The sequence below is a fragment of the Castor canadensis genome, chromosome 1 (assembly GCF_047511655.1).
Source record: "Castor canadensis chromosome 1, mCasCan1.hap1v2, whole genome shotgun sequence".
Lineage (NCBI taxonomy): Eukaryota > Metazoa > Chordata > Mammalia > Rodentia > Castoridae > Castor > Castor canadensis.
The window spans coordinates 133,178,265-133,193,496 of NC_133386.1; the positions used below are offsets into that span (position 1 = coordinate 133,178,265).

Below are 15,232 nucleotides of genomic sequence, written 5' to 3' on the forward strand. Positions count from 1 at the left end.
CGCGTTGTGGGCGGAAGTGGCCGCAGAGCTTGCCGGGACATGTAGTTAGACGGTTCGGCCACCCGTTGCCGCCTCCGCCGCCAGCGCGGCGTCGTGGTTACTAAGGAGTGGGTGGGAAGGCAGTAGTGGCAAGCGCCACCGTGGAGCAGGTCCGAGGTTCCCAAGAGGCTCTCTGGAGCGCATCCCGACTGACCCGGACGTCGTCAACGCGAACCGTTCGGAGGCGGAAGAGACGCCGGAGGCAGGTGCGGCTGAAAACTTAGTTTGTGTGAGTTAGAGTCTCCCCGACCCTTGATGTGGAGTCTCCAAAGAGGCGGGGAAGAGATGTTCATGTTTTCCAGCTGTGATAAGACCCTTAACCCCACTATTCTCTGAAGAGACTGCTGTCTTAGCTGTTAGTAATGTTCTTGCAGAACTTACGTTTACTGTCTACCTACTGTTCACCAGGCAGCCTACGTGCGCTTACATCCATCCTCTCTTAGTCCCAGAACAGCCATATCAGATTGAGGAAACTAAGGAACTAACCCAAGACCAGATAGCATGTATCAGAACCCGGTTTTTGTAGTGATGTTTTCTGGTTTGGTGTTTTTCTTTTCTTTTCTTTTTGTAAACTTCAAAACGCATATTTACTCTCTGGCCCTCTGCTTTTATAGTTTTCGGGTGTTATACTGGTGTAGATCTTAATTAATTTTTAATTCATTTTCTGCAAATATTTATGAGTACAATTAATGAATGTCTGGCACTGTACTAAAGGATATAGGAGAATTAAGGTAGACCTGGCTTCTACTCTAGAGATCTAGGGTTTTCTCGTAGTACTATTGCATTGTACACTATTTGTACACATTGTACACTATTTGTACTATCACTAAGGATATATCCCTGAATAAAACAGACAAAACCCTGTCTTAACAAAGCTAACATTCACATGAAAATAATTATCACCAAATAATATCAGATGAGATTTCTTTTACCTCTGTGAAGCAATCGCTGGCCACTCTCTGCCCCCATAGCTTTTGTTGCTGTTCATTCATAATTTCTCACCTTTCAAGACCCAGTTCTAATGTCACCTGCTCTGTGGAACCTTCACTGATCCTTGCTCTTCCTTTTTGCAGACAAAATGAAGCACTCCTGTAGCATTTCGTTCGTGTCTTGGTTTAGTTCAATTAACACTCATTAACACTCTCCTTTCAATAGACCAGGCCCTGTATGAGGTGCTGGGGAGAGAGAGATAAGTGTTTTTGTTGCTGTTGTCGTTTGTTTTTTGACAGTACTGGGGTTTGAACTCAGGGCCTCAAGCTTGCTAGGCAGGCCCTCTTACTGCTTGAGCCACTTTGCCATCCTGGATAGAGAGAAAAGACCCAAGCCTGGCCTTGGAGAATCTTAGCCTCAGCATAAGGTGGGTTGGGGAATGTTGGGGAAGCAGGACATGATGTAGCAGAGAGCCTCAGTTAAGAAGTGAGCCTGGGGTGGTAGGGTCAACCTGAGATTAGGGAGGTATTGGAAAGTTATCTTTAGGAGACAGGCAAAAAGAAAAAAAAGGACAGAAACGTGATAGGCCAAAGAAATGGAGCCAGCACATATATGCAGATGCAGATGAGTGTTGCTGCTTCCTTTGTGGGAGAGGGTATGCACATGCATGAGAGACAAAGAGTATATGTGTGTGTGTGTTGGAGTAGAAGGTACTAAAGTCAAATTGTCATTAGCTTTCAAGTTTGAGATAGAGACCACAAGTAGCTGAAATTAACCAGGCAGGCAACCTCAAGTCTGGAACTTGGACTTTTGTTTAGAGTCCATACTTCTCTTAGAGTTACTTTCTAGAAAATGTAACCTGGGTGATACATTTCCTTCTTGTTCCTTTAGTTATAGATTCATAACTTCTCACAGGGAATTGGACTTTCTATGAGTAGTTATAGTTATGTCTGCCGTGTATCCTTGAGCTTGAGTTTGATTTACCATTTGCAAATATCTTTTCCCAAACATGGTTCCTTTTTTTTTGGTGGTACTGGGGTTTGAACTCAGTACCTGATGCTTGCTAGGCAGGCACTCTCCCACTTGAACCATTCCCCCAGCCCTTTTTGTGTTGGTTATTTTTGAGATAGGGTCTTGCTTTATTCCGGGTCAGTCCAGACCATGATCATCTTATTTATGTGTCCCTAGTAGCTGGGATGACAGGCATGTACCACTATGCCCAGCTTTTATTGGTTGAGATGGGGTCTCACTGATTTCGTTTGCATGGCTGGCCTCAAACCTCCATCCTCTTGATCTTTGCCTCCCAGGTACCTAAAATTGTAGGCTTAAGCCACTGTGTTTGGCCCCCAGACTGGGTCTTATCTTTTAACTTTGTCTTTGCCATTTTTGTTCTATATAAATTTATTTAAATGCTAGCATAAATGATCTCTTTTTCTCTGATTTGTGCTTTTTGTATCTTATGTAATCAATCCAGCAGCACTCTATTATTCTAAAAATATTTTCCTATATCCCTTCCCATCTATGTCCCTGACTCTGTGTCTTTATCTATGTCCAACTATTTCTTTGATCTTTTGCCCTGTATTTTTTCCTGTAGGCCCCAAGCAAGATACATTTTTGGAGCAGAAGGGTCACAGTAAGATATAATTAATAAGAGAGTTCAAGAGCTCTAAATGGCAGGCTAAGAAGAATTGTAATATCTATTTTACAGGTAAAGAAACAGATCAAGAACCAAAAAAAAAAGGAAAGCAAAGGGTCATTTTCAGAGTCAAAGATCAAGTAAGTACTATGTAGACCGGAAGCCAGGTCCCAATATTCTCTGAGTCACTGGAGCCTTCCCCAGCAGTTATCATCTCACACATCTCCCAAGCAGTGATTTATTCATTTTTTCCTTTATTCACCTATCTAGCAGATAGGTATGATTAGCCACCTGAGAGAGTTCCACTGAAAGACAAATCAGTTGAATGTTTCTCTGTCCTCATCTATCCACCCAGCATATTTTGGGTGAGTTCTAAGCTCTATGCTAGGTGCCAGTGTTATTATATCACAGACCTGATGGTGGGTGGGAAGTTGGTAAGGGGACCAAACCATTTTAATAAAGTGATAAGTACTACACTAGGAGGAACACATGAGAAGAGCCTACAAAACTTCATAGGGGAGGTCAGAGATCAGAAAGCTCATAGTGTCCTATACTGGACAAACATTCATTCATTCATTCATTTCACAGATATTTATGGAATCTCCTATGTGTCTGGTGCTGTGTTAGGGATAAATTGTTGAGTGGCACAGATAGTGTCCTTTTCTTTGAGGAGGCAGGAGTCTAATAATTAGGGAGATCAGGCATTCATACACTCTTGGGTCCCAGGAGTGCCATTGTATCCTTCATTTAGCTCACATATATCTCCTGGGTGCTTCTTATGAGCTAAGTCCTAAGGGTGAAAGATAGATAATGAATTGGACATAAACTTGGAAGCTTTATAGTCACTTGAAAGAGTCCCTTATGACTTTTAGCAATCTTCCTTTCTTTTTTTTTTTTTTTTTTTGTGGTACTAGGGATTGTACTAAGGCCTTACACTTGCTAGGCAGGTACTCTATAATTTGGCCCATAGCCCTGACCCCTTTTGCTTTAGTCTATTTTTCAGAAAAGATCTCATGCTTTTTGCCTAGGGCTAGCCTCAGACCATGGTGTTCCTACCTCTGCCTCCTACCTAGCTGGGATTACAGGTGTGATACAACCATGCCTGCCCCTGACTTTTAGTAATTGTATGAAATAGAAAACACTTAGGCTATGAAAGAGCAACCAAAGAAATAACTCCAGAATTGAGCAACAGCACAATTATTTCCCACTAGAAAGTTCAGTGAAGACTTTGTGGAAGGGGTGGCATCTGGACTAGATCTAGAACGGTGCTTCTGTCCTATGCATTTTATTCATTATGTCATTTAATTCTTTTTTTTTTTTTTAGTGTCACAAAATCTCTGATTCTAGCATTTTATTTTTTTTTCATTTTTCTTTTATTCATATGTGCATACAAGGCTTGGTTCATTTCTCCCCCCTGCCCCTACCCCCTCCCTTACCACCCACTCCGCCCCCTCCCTCTCCCCCCCCCAATACCCAGCAGAAACTATTTTGCCCTTATTTCTAATTTTGTTGTAGAGAGAGTATAAGCAATAATAGGAAGGAACAAGGGTTTTTGCTGGTTGAGATAAGGATAGCTATACAGGGCATTGACTCACATTGATTTCCTGTGCGTGGGTGTTACCTTCCAGGTTAATTCTTTGTGGGATATCTGAGGCATAAGAGATAAAGTGATTTGCCCAAGGTCATTCAACTTAGTAGTAAAAACTAGATTCAAACTTAAGCTTCCTGTTCCCAAGACTGTTTCCCTTCCTATTGTAACTTTACTTGTTATATTTATCACTCGCAGGAAACCTTTTCTCAGGACACCTCGATCCCAGCTTTCCTCACTGCCTTTTACAGAACTTTGCCCATACCCTTCATGTCATAGTCCCATAGTGTTCCTTCCATATGGAAGACTTCTATATGGTGTCCCTTCCTCTGGTCAGGGGCTTGGGATCCCCAAATTCCTGCTACCTCAGATGGTCTGAAGTTGACCCAAAGCAGATTTGGTGATGATTGGAACACTTTGAAGAGAAATGTCTAAGAGCTCAAGATTTAAGAAACTTGGGTCTTTGAGGTGACACTGGAGTTGAATCTTAAAAGGATGACAGTATTTTAGACTGAAGGACCATCAAGAATGAAGGAAGATTGAATGTGAATAGTATATCTTGGGGTTAGAATATGATTTGTGAGCATAAATGGGCAAGATTGGCTGGAAAAGTTAGGACAAAGAACCTTCAAGACCAGGCTCAGGCATCTGGCTTTCATGCTCAGTGGGAATCCAGTCCGAGGACAGTTGCAGTAGTCTAAGTGGGAGGTGACAAAAGATTTCATTACAGCAGTGGCAGTGGAGGAACTGACCATTGGAACAGTGTTTCTGTCACCATTCAATGACCACTTAGATGCATGGGATAAGAAGAGAGTTGCTGGGTCTAGAGTGATGTCCAGGCTGCATTGGTAGTGCCCATCTGCTTTTTCAAGAGAGAGGGAAATGTTTGTTATTGAATTTGAAAAGCTAAGTAAAGGAATTTGTTTGAATAGGAACTGCTGTTTAATTCCTGTACCATGAAAATCAGAATTTCAATATGGGGAGAAAAAAAATACTGGTAACCTGTGGGTTGAATCTGCTTCCTGTATGTGTTTAGTTTGGGCTGCACATTGTTTCAAAATGGCAGATTAGTTGTGATACCCAGCTAATCAGGAGAGTTCCTGCAAAAGGCAGATCTCTATGGAAAACAACAGGCAAATTTGGCAACATTGATTTAACATTTCTGCATGGCAACAATTGAAAGCTGAATAGGAGCTGCCTCAGTTTTGTTGTTGCTGCTCCTGTTTTTTGAGGTAGGGTCCTTCTATGTATCCCAGGCTGGCCTCCAACTCAAGATCCTCCTGCCTCAGTCTCCTGAGTGCTGGGATTACTGATGTGTACCACCACGACTGGCTTCATGGCCTGTTTTTGGTCTTCACGTTACTTGACTTCTCTTCTGCTCTTTCTCCCTTTCCTGCAGCTTTCTCTACCCTTGGTTTCCCTGAAAGCTCCCTGCCCATCCTCCATCCCCCAGTTCTTCTTCTACTTCTCTACCATTCCTTTTTGAAATCTCCAGGGGCTGTTCCTCCTTTGTCTATAACTTAAATACTCATACTTCCACTTGATCTTGAAGCCAGATGCCTGAGCCTGGTCTTGAAAGATCTTGATCTTTTTTTTTTTTTGTCTTTCTTCTCTCCTTTCCTTTTTCCTTTTTTGTCTTTCTTTCTTTAGTTCTTCATCAGCTCCCTCATCAGCTCCTCAGTGATTGCTCTCCTTCCTGCAATCCCAGTTGCCAATCACTTTCATCAAATGCTATTTTCTAAAGCATAGCTTGGAGTCAGGTATGCTGGCTCATGCCTAAAATCCCATCTACTCGAAAGGTGGCGATTGGGAGGATCACTGTTTGATGCCAACCAACCCAGGCAAAAAAGTTAGCAAGATCCCATCAACAGAAAAACCTGGGTGTGGTGGCATGTGTCTGTCATCCCAGCTACACAGAAGACATAAGTAAGGTTGTGGTCCAGCAAAAAAAAAAAAAAAAAAAAAAACCTGGAGGCCCTATTTGAAAAATAACTAAAGCAAAAAGGACTTAGGGGCATGGCTTAAGTAGCAGAGCACCTGCCCAGCAAGCATGAGGCCCTGAGTTCAAACCCTAGTACCCCCAGAAAAAAAAAATAAATAAAGCACATCTGTCCCCAGCTCAGAAGTTGTCCTTGGTTCCCTGTCATCTACAGGATGAAACCTGAATTCCTAGGCTGACACCAAATACCCTTCAGGAACAGGTACCATCCTTCCTGTCTAGTCTTATGGTCCAGGACTCCCCACACCACATCCTTCCTCTTCCTGGGTCTGGTTGGTTGGTTTGCTGTACACCACCATGCCCTCAGTCGTGTAGCCCTTTCTGTTTGAAGTGTTTATTTTCTTGATCGGTATCAATTCCTCCCTCAAATCCAATTTATTCAGTTCAGAGCTCATTATTTGCACATCATCTGCCCTAAAATATGAGCCTCCTTTTCTCTGAACTCTGTTAAAACAGAAACTCCTAGTGAGCACTAAAATATGTGCTTGGTGCTGCCTTTCTCGCTTGATCCTCTCATTCCTCTGTTAAGGTAGAATTATTACCCCGATTTTATAGGTGAGGAAACTGGGCCTCTAAAGGGTAGAGTAACTTGCCCAGTCACACAACAAGTAAAGCTAGAACCAGTGTTCAAACCAGGTCTGTCTGAGCCTGAAGGCAGCGGTCTTTCTAGTATTCCAATGAATTAGAACTGATCATCTGAGCTGGAAAGCCCAGGATCTTGTCTCTCTCTTCATCTAGGCAGCCTATTTCTGAAGCAGGACAAGGGTCCTCTGGGGCCATAGAAGCAGGGTGTGTACAGGGCGCTGTGGTCCTGGTTGGCTCATGAGCTGTGTTGGGGAGAGAGCGCTGCTGTGCCTTCTCACTCTTCTGACTTCTCACTGTGTTTGCTGACCCTTAGGGAGATGGCCTCTTCGGGAATCTACAAGCTGGATGATGGGAAGCCTCACCTGAGTAACTGCTTTCCAGCCAAAAGCCTGCTTCGGATACCAGAGGAAGGTCAGATGACTTTGAAATCCATACCTTTTCCTCATATTCAGCTCCTGTTTTACATGTTCCTCACATCCATGTATTCCTCTCTAGGCCCTTCACTACTGGTCCCTCCTGTGTCACCCAATCTGTCGCCTCCCACATCCCCTCACAGCAACCTCAGTGGGACTTGTACACTGCACATTCAACACAGTGTCTCATGCTGTCCAGTGGACTCTCATTGCTGATTCCTTTAGCAGCATTCTGTGTCATTCACAATCTAACCTGACATTTTCTGCTACAGTCCCATTCCTTTATTGATGCTTCATTCCACAGTGTTCTTTTTTCACATAGCTTCTTGATTTGCCCTGAGTGTTCCAACCTTCATTCTAGTTAGCCAGACTTTTCCCATCCATGAAACTCCACTCTTCTACTTTTTCCAGCAGACCATCTGACTACCCCAGTCTTAACCTTTTGTATATCTTTCTGCCTGTGTTTCTTAATATAAGTTTGAACCCAGCTTGGCACCCTGTCTTAAAAAAAAATTAACATCACCAAAAATAAGGTATAATGACCTTATGAACTGTTTGAAATCATATGTTGAGAAAGCACAGCTTCACTTTTATGGTAGCTTTGCCAAGTGCAAAGTCTCAATCAAATCATGGGAAAGCCTCAAAGAAGTTCAGATTGATAGATATTTTATAAAAGTAATTGACAAGTATTTTTTACAAGTATCAGAAAAAGAGATGGAGGAACTGTCACACAGATTGAAACGGACTGAGAAACCATGACAGATGAATGTAATGTGAGATCCAAGATTGGATCCTGGAACAGAAGGAGGACATTAGTGTAGAAACTGGCAAATTTCAAAGAAGGGCTGAGATTAGTAACTGATATTATACCAATGTTAATTGCTTGGTTTCAATAATTACATTATTATTATGTAAGATGTTAGCATTAGGGAAACTGGGTGAAGGCTATATGGAGATCTGCAGTATTTTTGCAACTTTTCTGGAGCTCCAAAATTATCTCAAAATGAAAAACTATGTATTAAAAAAAGATCTTCTTCCTGATAAAAGCCTACCCCATTATAACCCTTCTTGTGTTCAGGACCTCTCATAGTCTGACTCCTGACCTCTCCAGCTTCATCCCTTTGTCCTCACATTGTTCTCCTGACACATACTCTGAGCCTTTCCTCCTGGCCATGTTGAGGGTTTTGGCACCAACTCAGACTGGAGTCTCCAGGAGTCAGGGATGTGAGGATAGGATAAAGGGGAACCAAAGTCCATGCTCTAGATTGGAGCAGTGGGGTACCTGGACTGTCAGGCAGAGTGGAATGGGAAATGGCTCACGTAAGACACAGGAAAGAAACTCCATCCAAGAAGCTGTTCCAGAAGAGAGCCAGTGGTTAGAGGCAGGGGCGATTCCCACAGCTATTCCCATGCTATTCTGCTTGGTCCTGGTATTCAATTCCTCTGGGTATTACTTTGCTGTTCCCTCTGTCCAAACTGCTTGTTTTTCAGTCTCCACCAAGTAAACATTCAACATCCATCTCATGCCCTAGGCTGGTAGCTCCTTCCTCTGGGCTTCCATAGCCCTATGTATTATTGAACTTTTGAGGCTTCTGTCTTACTCATTCCCATAGTCTCAGGTTCCAGCACAAAGTGGATGCTCAGAAAAGGTCGGAATGAATGATCATGTGGGTGGAGGTCATAACTCAGAGTTCACTAAGTCATTCATTCAGCAATAATCACAATGTGGTGAACTCTGTACAGGCCTTGGGAATACTGAGATTAATTAATGGACAAAGTCTCTGCTGTCACAGAACTCCTACTCTAGAAGGGGAATTAGATAACAAATAGTGAATAACTAAAATATAGATTTCAGTGAATGTCATCAGTAGATAAACTGCTAATGCAAGAGAGAACAGGTTCCAGAATGTCATCATGCTTTTTTCAGATGGACAATAGTAAACATCATATGTTTTTTGCCGACATAAATTTTGTAGTATTTTCTACAATGAGCATGTATTTTTAGTAACTTCTATCTCCTTCTCCCTCCATCCCTTCATCCCCCGTCTTCTGTCCGTCCTTCCTTCCTTCCTTCCTTCCCTCCCTCAAACCCAGGGCCTTGCACTCTATCAATAAGCCACATCTCCAGCCCTCCTATCACTTTCTTATTCTGAGTTCCTAACAACCTTTTCCCTATAATGATGGAGGTCTGGGAAGATGGAGCCCACTGAGTTGAGGTCACATGCTTTACCCAAGAGATGACCAATGGAAAAGTAACTAGCTGGCATAGGAAAGAGTGATATGCTCTACTGAGGGAGATCAGGGAAGACTTCACAGAATATAAAATTCTTGATGATGGGGTCTTGAAGGAAAAATAGAGTTTGGAGATAGACATGTGAAGGAAGGAACTGAGCAAGATATTCCACCTTTTCTAGTCTAAGCCTTTTCATCTGTAAAATGAGGTCAGTAACATATCCTTTACTGGTCCCTGGGGGCCAATTAAATGAGTTAGATATGTAGATACCACCCAGTAGCAGTGCAGCATTTGGTGTGTATAAGTAATCAGGAGCTGTTTCTTATAGATAAGTATTCTATAATTGCATTCATTAAGTTTTAGAGGAGTTTACCCCTTCTTACTGTTCTGATCTTCCCAACAGGCCGAGGACACTGGTTAGTGACTCAGAAAGGTAGCATTAAGAGGAAGCCTAAGAGTGTGGTTGAGGCACCTGCTAAAGGTCAGGAAAGCGAGAAGAAAGTTTCTTTTGAGACTGGGGGGAGGAAGGCATCTCAGCAGGAAAGCCAAGTAGACATTACTGGACACATCCTGGACCAGGCTTTTCTGGTAAGAATAAATGCATCCTGGAGTAGCTGGAAGCATCAGCTATGGGGGGGGGGGGGGGGCGGGACAAGGACTACCCTGTTCTGCTCTTCTCCTGACACAAAAGTGATGTTGGCAAATTGAGAACAGCTGGGATGATGAGGGCCCCCAAACTCTCCACATGTAAGCCTTCTTTACACCCACCTTGTGAAACTGATACAGTATTGTCATCCTTATTATATTGTTACCATTGAGCACATTGAGAAAAATGAGGATCTGAGAGATCATTGCCTTGCCTGATGCCTAAAGCCAATAAATGACTGGGTCAGCATTAGTGATCTGGTCTACTAATTCTAAAACCTATATCTTTATGTAATATGAAGTAAAAATGCTTGCTTGAGTTGGAGAGGCAAAAGAGTAGTTGGGGGGGAAACAGTCAAATATATATCCTATTCCAGAGTATAGGAAGGTGGAGAGATTCCTGCTGTGCTCTACTCTACTCTGCTATGCTCTGGGGTGACTTCTCTGGGAGCTGGTAGAGTTGGGGAGGTCCTGCTCTCCCACAGCCTCTGCCCACTGGCTTTAGCATCTGGCTAAAAGTCAGAGGAGCTGAGCACTTGGGGCAGCCTTTATGAAGAAAGCTGGTATGGCTGGGTTGGAGACCAGCCAGATAGTTTCACATCTGCTCTATGCAATGTTTCAGTGGCTTTGCAAAGAAAGACACATTTTGTAAATCAATATTAATGGACAGCCTGATTCTCACTGCTCTCTGAGAAGAATTATTTGGCAGCCTCCTTTGTTCCAGATTCTGCTTATGGTTCCCAAGAGATGGATGTCTGCATAGATGGGAGGTTGCAGGAGAACTTTGTTGATTTCATTTCATCTCAAGTGAGAAGTACTAGGTTTTGCAGAGCCTGTGGAAGTTGTTCCATTTTATGTCCACTGCTCATTAGGAGTGAGGAGAGCTGAAACAACAATGCTGAGGCAGGGCGGAAACACTTTCCGTAGTGCTCTTTTTTTCTCCTTATTTCCAAATATATTTGATCCTGCATTTCCATATCCAGAGATTCTGGGGTTCTGGAACCAATTTCCAGCAAATACTGGGAGTCGACTATACATATACATTTCTGCATTTAATTGGTATGGTTTCTTACCCATGTTTCCACTTTGGGTGGAAGAAGCTATAAGGATGTTTTCAGAGTGATGATATATTCACTCTGCCTGTTGGATAGTTCCACTTGAAAGGTTCACTGGCACCTAATAGCAAATTCATTGAACTCCTACACCAATCCCCCTGTTCCAAGTCCCAAAACATAGCTTTTCTCCAGTATTTACTATACTGTCTCTATATGGCACTACTATCTATCCAGTCACCAAGCCAGCAATCTGGTATTATATTTTATTCTTGCCTCTCCCTCACTGTCCCTTACCTTTACCAAGTTCTGACACTTATTAGTTACCAAATCTGTCTTTTTCTCATCTCTACTGCCACTACCCTTAAATTGGCCTCCATCATCTCTTATTGGATGAATCTGGTAACTTCCTAACTAGCTTGTATCTACGATGCTTTTATTCACATAAAAAGAAGCCAGAGGTATTGGTTAGGATAGATTAATTTATGGGTTTAATAACATTTTCTAAGGCTTAGTTTCTTTCCATCTTTCTGCTCTGTTAACTCAGCATGTTGAGTTGTCCTCTTGTGCTGATTGTCTTCATGATCTGAGATGGTTACAGCAGTTCTGATCATCACATATAGAGGCTAATAATCAGAAGTAGAGAAGGACTTGTCACTGTCTTATCTCTATGTTTGAAGAAAGCATTTTTCCAAACAGGTCACCCACCCCTACTCTCAGCCAGTGTCTCATTAGCCAGGCTTAGACAGGTCAAGACTTATGCCTTAGAGCTGGGGCTTAGAACATGTCCATCTGGAGAAAAGTAAATAACATTGGTCTTCTTTACCAGGGGAATAGAGAAGTGATTATTGGGAAGATAATTAACAATGTCTGGTACATTGGTCTCTCTTGACTTTTAATCCTTTTTATGTATATCAGATGTAGTGATTTTTACAAAACTGCTCTTCGGTCTTGTTTATAAAGATCTCTGTCAGCTGTCTGTTGATTGTAAGATAAAATTCACACTCCTGATCAGAGCCAACATAGACCCACATGGTGTAACAACTGCCTTTTTAACTTTGTCTTATTTGTCATCCTTTCAAAAGCAACTTTTCTTTTCCTGCCTAGGAAACCTTCATAATCCTTGCCACCAACTTCCTGGGACCAATTCCCATTAGTTTATAGGTCTCTCCTGAAATGTCACTTCCTTCAGTAAATATTTCCTCATTTGCAAACTGAGTTTAGGGCCTTCTGTTACTGTTTCCCATAGGATCTTGAATTTTTCTTTAAAACACTTGTGTTTTTAAAGAATTACTTGACACTTGACTTCCCATGAGAGTGGAAGCTCTATGAAGTCATGAAATGCTTTTGATTTTTCTCCATCATTTTCCCAGTGCTTCATTCAAAGCTTAAATATAACAGGTACCACAAATAGTTAAAAGGGCAAAGGAATGAGTTTCATTAAACATAAATAGAAACTCCAAAGCTTAGACTTGCTAAGTCTTTATTTTGTATGTGTGGAGTGACATATGGTAGGCAAAGGTGCAATTCTGCAATCACAGAATTGAATTCAAGTCATAAATCTATCAATTATTAGATAGGCACTTAACCTACCTTAATCTCATTGAAAAATAGAGAGGGATTTAACTCAATGGTACAACACTTCCAAGTATGTGTGAGGCTCTGGGTTTGGTCCCCAGCACTGAAAAAGAAAAGGAAGAAGAAGAAGAAAGAGAAAAAAAGTGATAATCTACTTATGTCGAAGAATTTAGTTAGGAGAAAGTCTGTTAATGTATTTAACTACTTAGTGCATTGACAAAGTCGTACTCAGTAAATATTGATTTGGCAGAAGAATAAATGAATAATGAATAAATGAATAAGCAAGCAAACACATGACAAGTGTATGAGATTGCCCAACAAGATGATAATGATCAAAAATAGCTTAATTACTTATATTTTGTTGAGTCTTTGAGCACTAACTCTGTGTTCTGTGTCCCAGCTGAAGCATCACTGTGTAAGGAAGCCGTCAGACCTTTGCAGTGTCAATGTGAGTGGTCTGAAGTTATCTAAGGTAAGGCCAATGGCAAAGATGAGATGAGCGAGACCTGAGGGGCACCTGACTCTTCTGGTTTATGTGTTGCACCTCCGTATTTCCTGGTGATTGGAACCACAGTCACATGGAAGGAGGGAGGGAAGAGTCAGACAAGAACTCACTAGGTGAAGACAACACTGAGACACAAACTTTTGCTACTGGTTTGGTATTGCCGTTGTCCCATTTGACATGAATTAAAGGAACTCACCTTAGAAATCTAGCTTTGAGTTTGCCTTTGAATTTTGGGAATTTAATTCCCTGTCTGACATTGATACTGTTGACTAGAAAGGCAGATTGCAGAAGACCTTCCATATGATTGCATTTAATGTAAAGTTTTAAAGCATGTAAACAGCACTGCATGGTTAATGGATATACATACATATGCGTGTGTTCGTATATAATACAAGTACAAAAAAGGAATGGGAATGATGGTCACTAATTCAAGATAGCTATTATGGGACTGGAGAGGATGATATGAGGGGTGATGGTGGTAGTCAACTTTCTAATGGTTTCTTTCTTTAACAAAACTTCAAGCAAAAGCCGGGCGCCGGTGGCTCACGCCTGTAATCCTAGCTACTCAGGAGGCAGAGATCAGGAGGATCGCGGTTTCAAGCCAGCCCGGGTAAATAGTTCGCGAGACCCTATCTCAAAAAACCCTTCACAAAAATAGGGCTGGTAGAGTGGCTCAAGGTGAAGGCCCTGAGTTCAAGCCCCAGTACCAAAAAAAAAATTTTTTTTCACACAAAGACAGGAAAATATTCTTATTTATTATAATTGGATAATGGTTGCATGAATTTTCAGAGTACCATTCAATATATTTTTCTGTACATGTGAAATATTTCATAGTAGAAAAAATAAGCAGGAAATCCCTTACAGCTCTCAACACATGGATGCTCTTGCATTAAGGATGTCTCTTATCCCTTTAGGTCTTTGTTCTTTCTGGCAGCAGCTCTGGAGCTTCAGCAAGGCTTCCAGGCAGAGAACTAATCTTGTGTTTTTTTCTGAAATGCCTTCCTACAGGCGAAGGAAAAGGACTTCAAGCATTTTAGTTCTGTGATTTATATCAATGCCTCAGAAAACCTGCTGCCTCTAGGTGAGCTTTTTATTCTTGAAAACAATCTGTCTCCTGCATGGCATAGCCATTCACTTGTGTTAGGGTTTGTCTGTCAGTCCATGCACGATTGACCACTCATCTCTTTTGAGGAGTGTAACAGACTGAGAACGCATGGACCTCAACTCCAGCTCCATGCTGGAACTTCCTACTTAGTACATTTCTCTGTGAGCTGCTACTTCTCTCTAAATGGGGATAATTCCCTTCTTCCTCCCCTTGCAGATTACCTGCAAACCCAGAAGAGGTAGATGTTTAATAAATGCTCATGGAGGAGAAAGACTTCTCAGTTTTCAGCAAATCCACAGTGACCCCTGCTGGTGTTAGGACTATGAGACTGTGTGGTCTTTAGAAAGGAGTGTGTCTAATTCCTGCTCTGCTGAGCTTGTGTTTTGGTGGGAAAGATGGACGCAGACACAGACAACCAGAGCAGGATACAGAATAAGTAGTGATAGAGGGAATCTGGAAACGCTATGCAGGCATATAAGTGGGACTTTAACCCAGACTGAAGAGTTGGGAGGAACTTCTGAGACAAGATACACCTAAGCTTTGAAACCAAAAAATAAATAGGACTAACTCAGGAATTAGAAGGTAAAAAGGTATTTCAGGACAGTGGAGCAGATGTGAGATGTCAGTGCCTAGTTAGGGATTAAAGAGGCTCTGGGTGCTTACAAGGGACACTTGTAAAGGAGAATTTAGAGTAGGTAAGGTGATAGGGACTGATCATCAAAGATGTTAAGTGACTTGGACTTAATCCTGCAGGCAAGAGACAGTCTTAGAGAGCTTTTAAGTAGGGGAATCTCAGTAGTGGCCATCAGGAAAAGGAGGAGAGGAAGAAGATGGAAGTCAGGAAATCTGGGAGATCATTTCACTTTTCCAGAGGAGGGGAAATGAGGCTTGATCCTAGCCATGAGAGAAAGTAAAGGGTACTGA

General features: G+C 42.0%; 1 protein-coding gene across 10 annotated transcripts in view; it reads left to right on the forward strand.

The window, feature by feature from the left end:
- The first annotated feature begins 26 nt into the window (after window positions 1-26).
- The window catches only part of Xrra1 (X-ray radiation resistance associated 1), a 64,145-nt gene continuing 48,939 nt past the window's right edge, over window positions 27-15,232 (forward strand). For 2 of the 10 annotated variants that reach the window (XM_074082883.1, XM_074082890.1), the window contains exons 1-2: window positions 235-268; window positions 7,091-7,188. Coding sequence is in view for 4 of the 10 variants with exons in the window: in XM_074082928.1 (XP_073939029.1) it covers window positions 7,095-7,188; window positions 9,827-10,011; window positions 13,099-13,170; window positions 14,212-14,284 (424 nt within the window). In the remaining 6 variants the exon portion in view is untranslated. Of the gene's footprint in view, window positions 269-2,677; window positions 2,746-7,090; window positions 7,189-9,826; window positions 10,012-13,098; window positions 13,171-13,728; window positions 13,814-14,211; window positions 14,285-15,232 lie in introns of those variants that run through there. The other 8 variants (XM_074082897.1, XM_074082907.1, XM_074082928.1 and 5 more) reach the window with 7 other exon arrangements.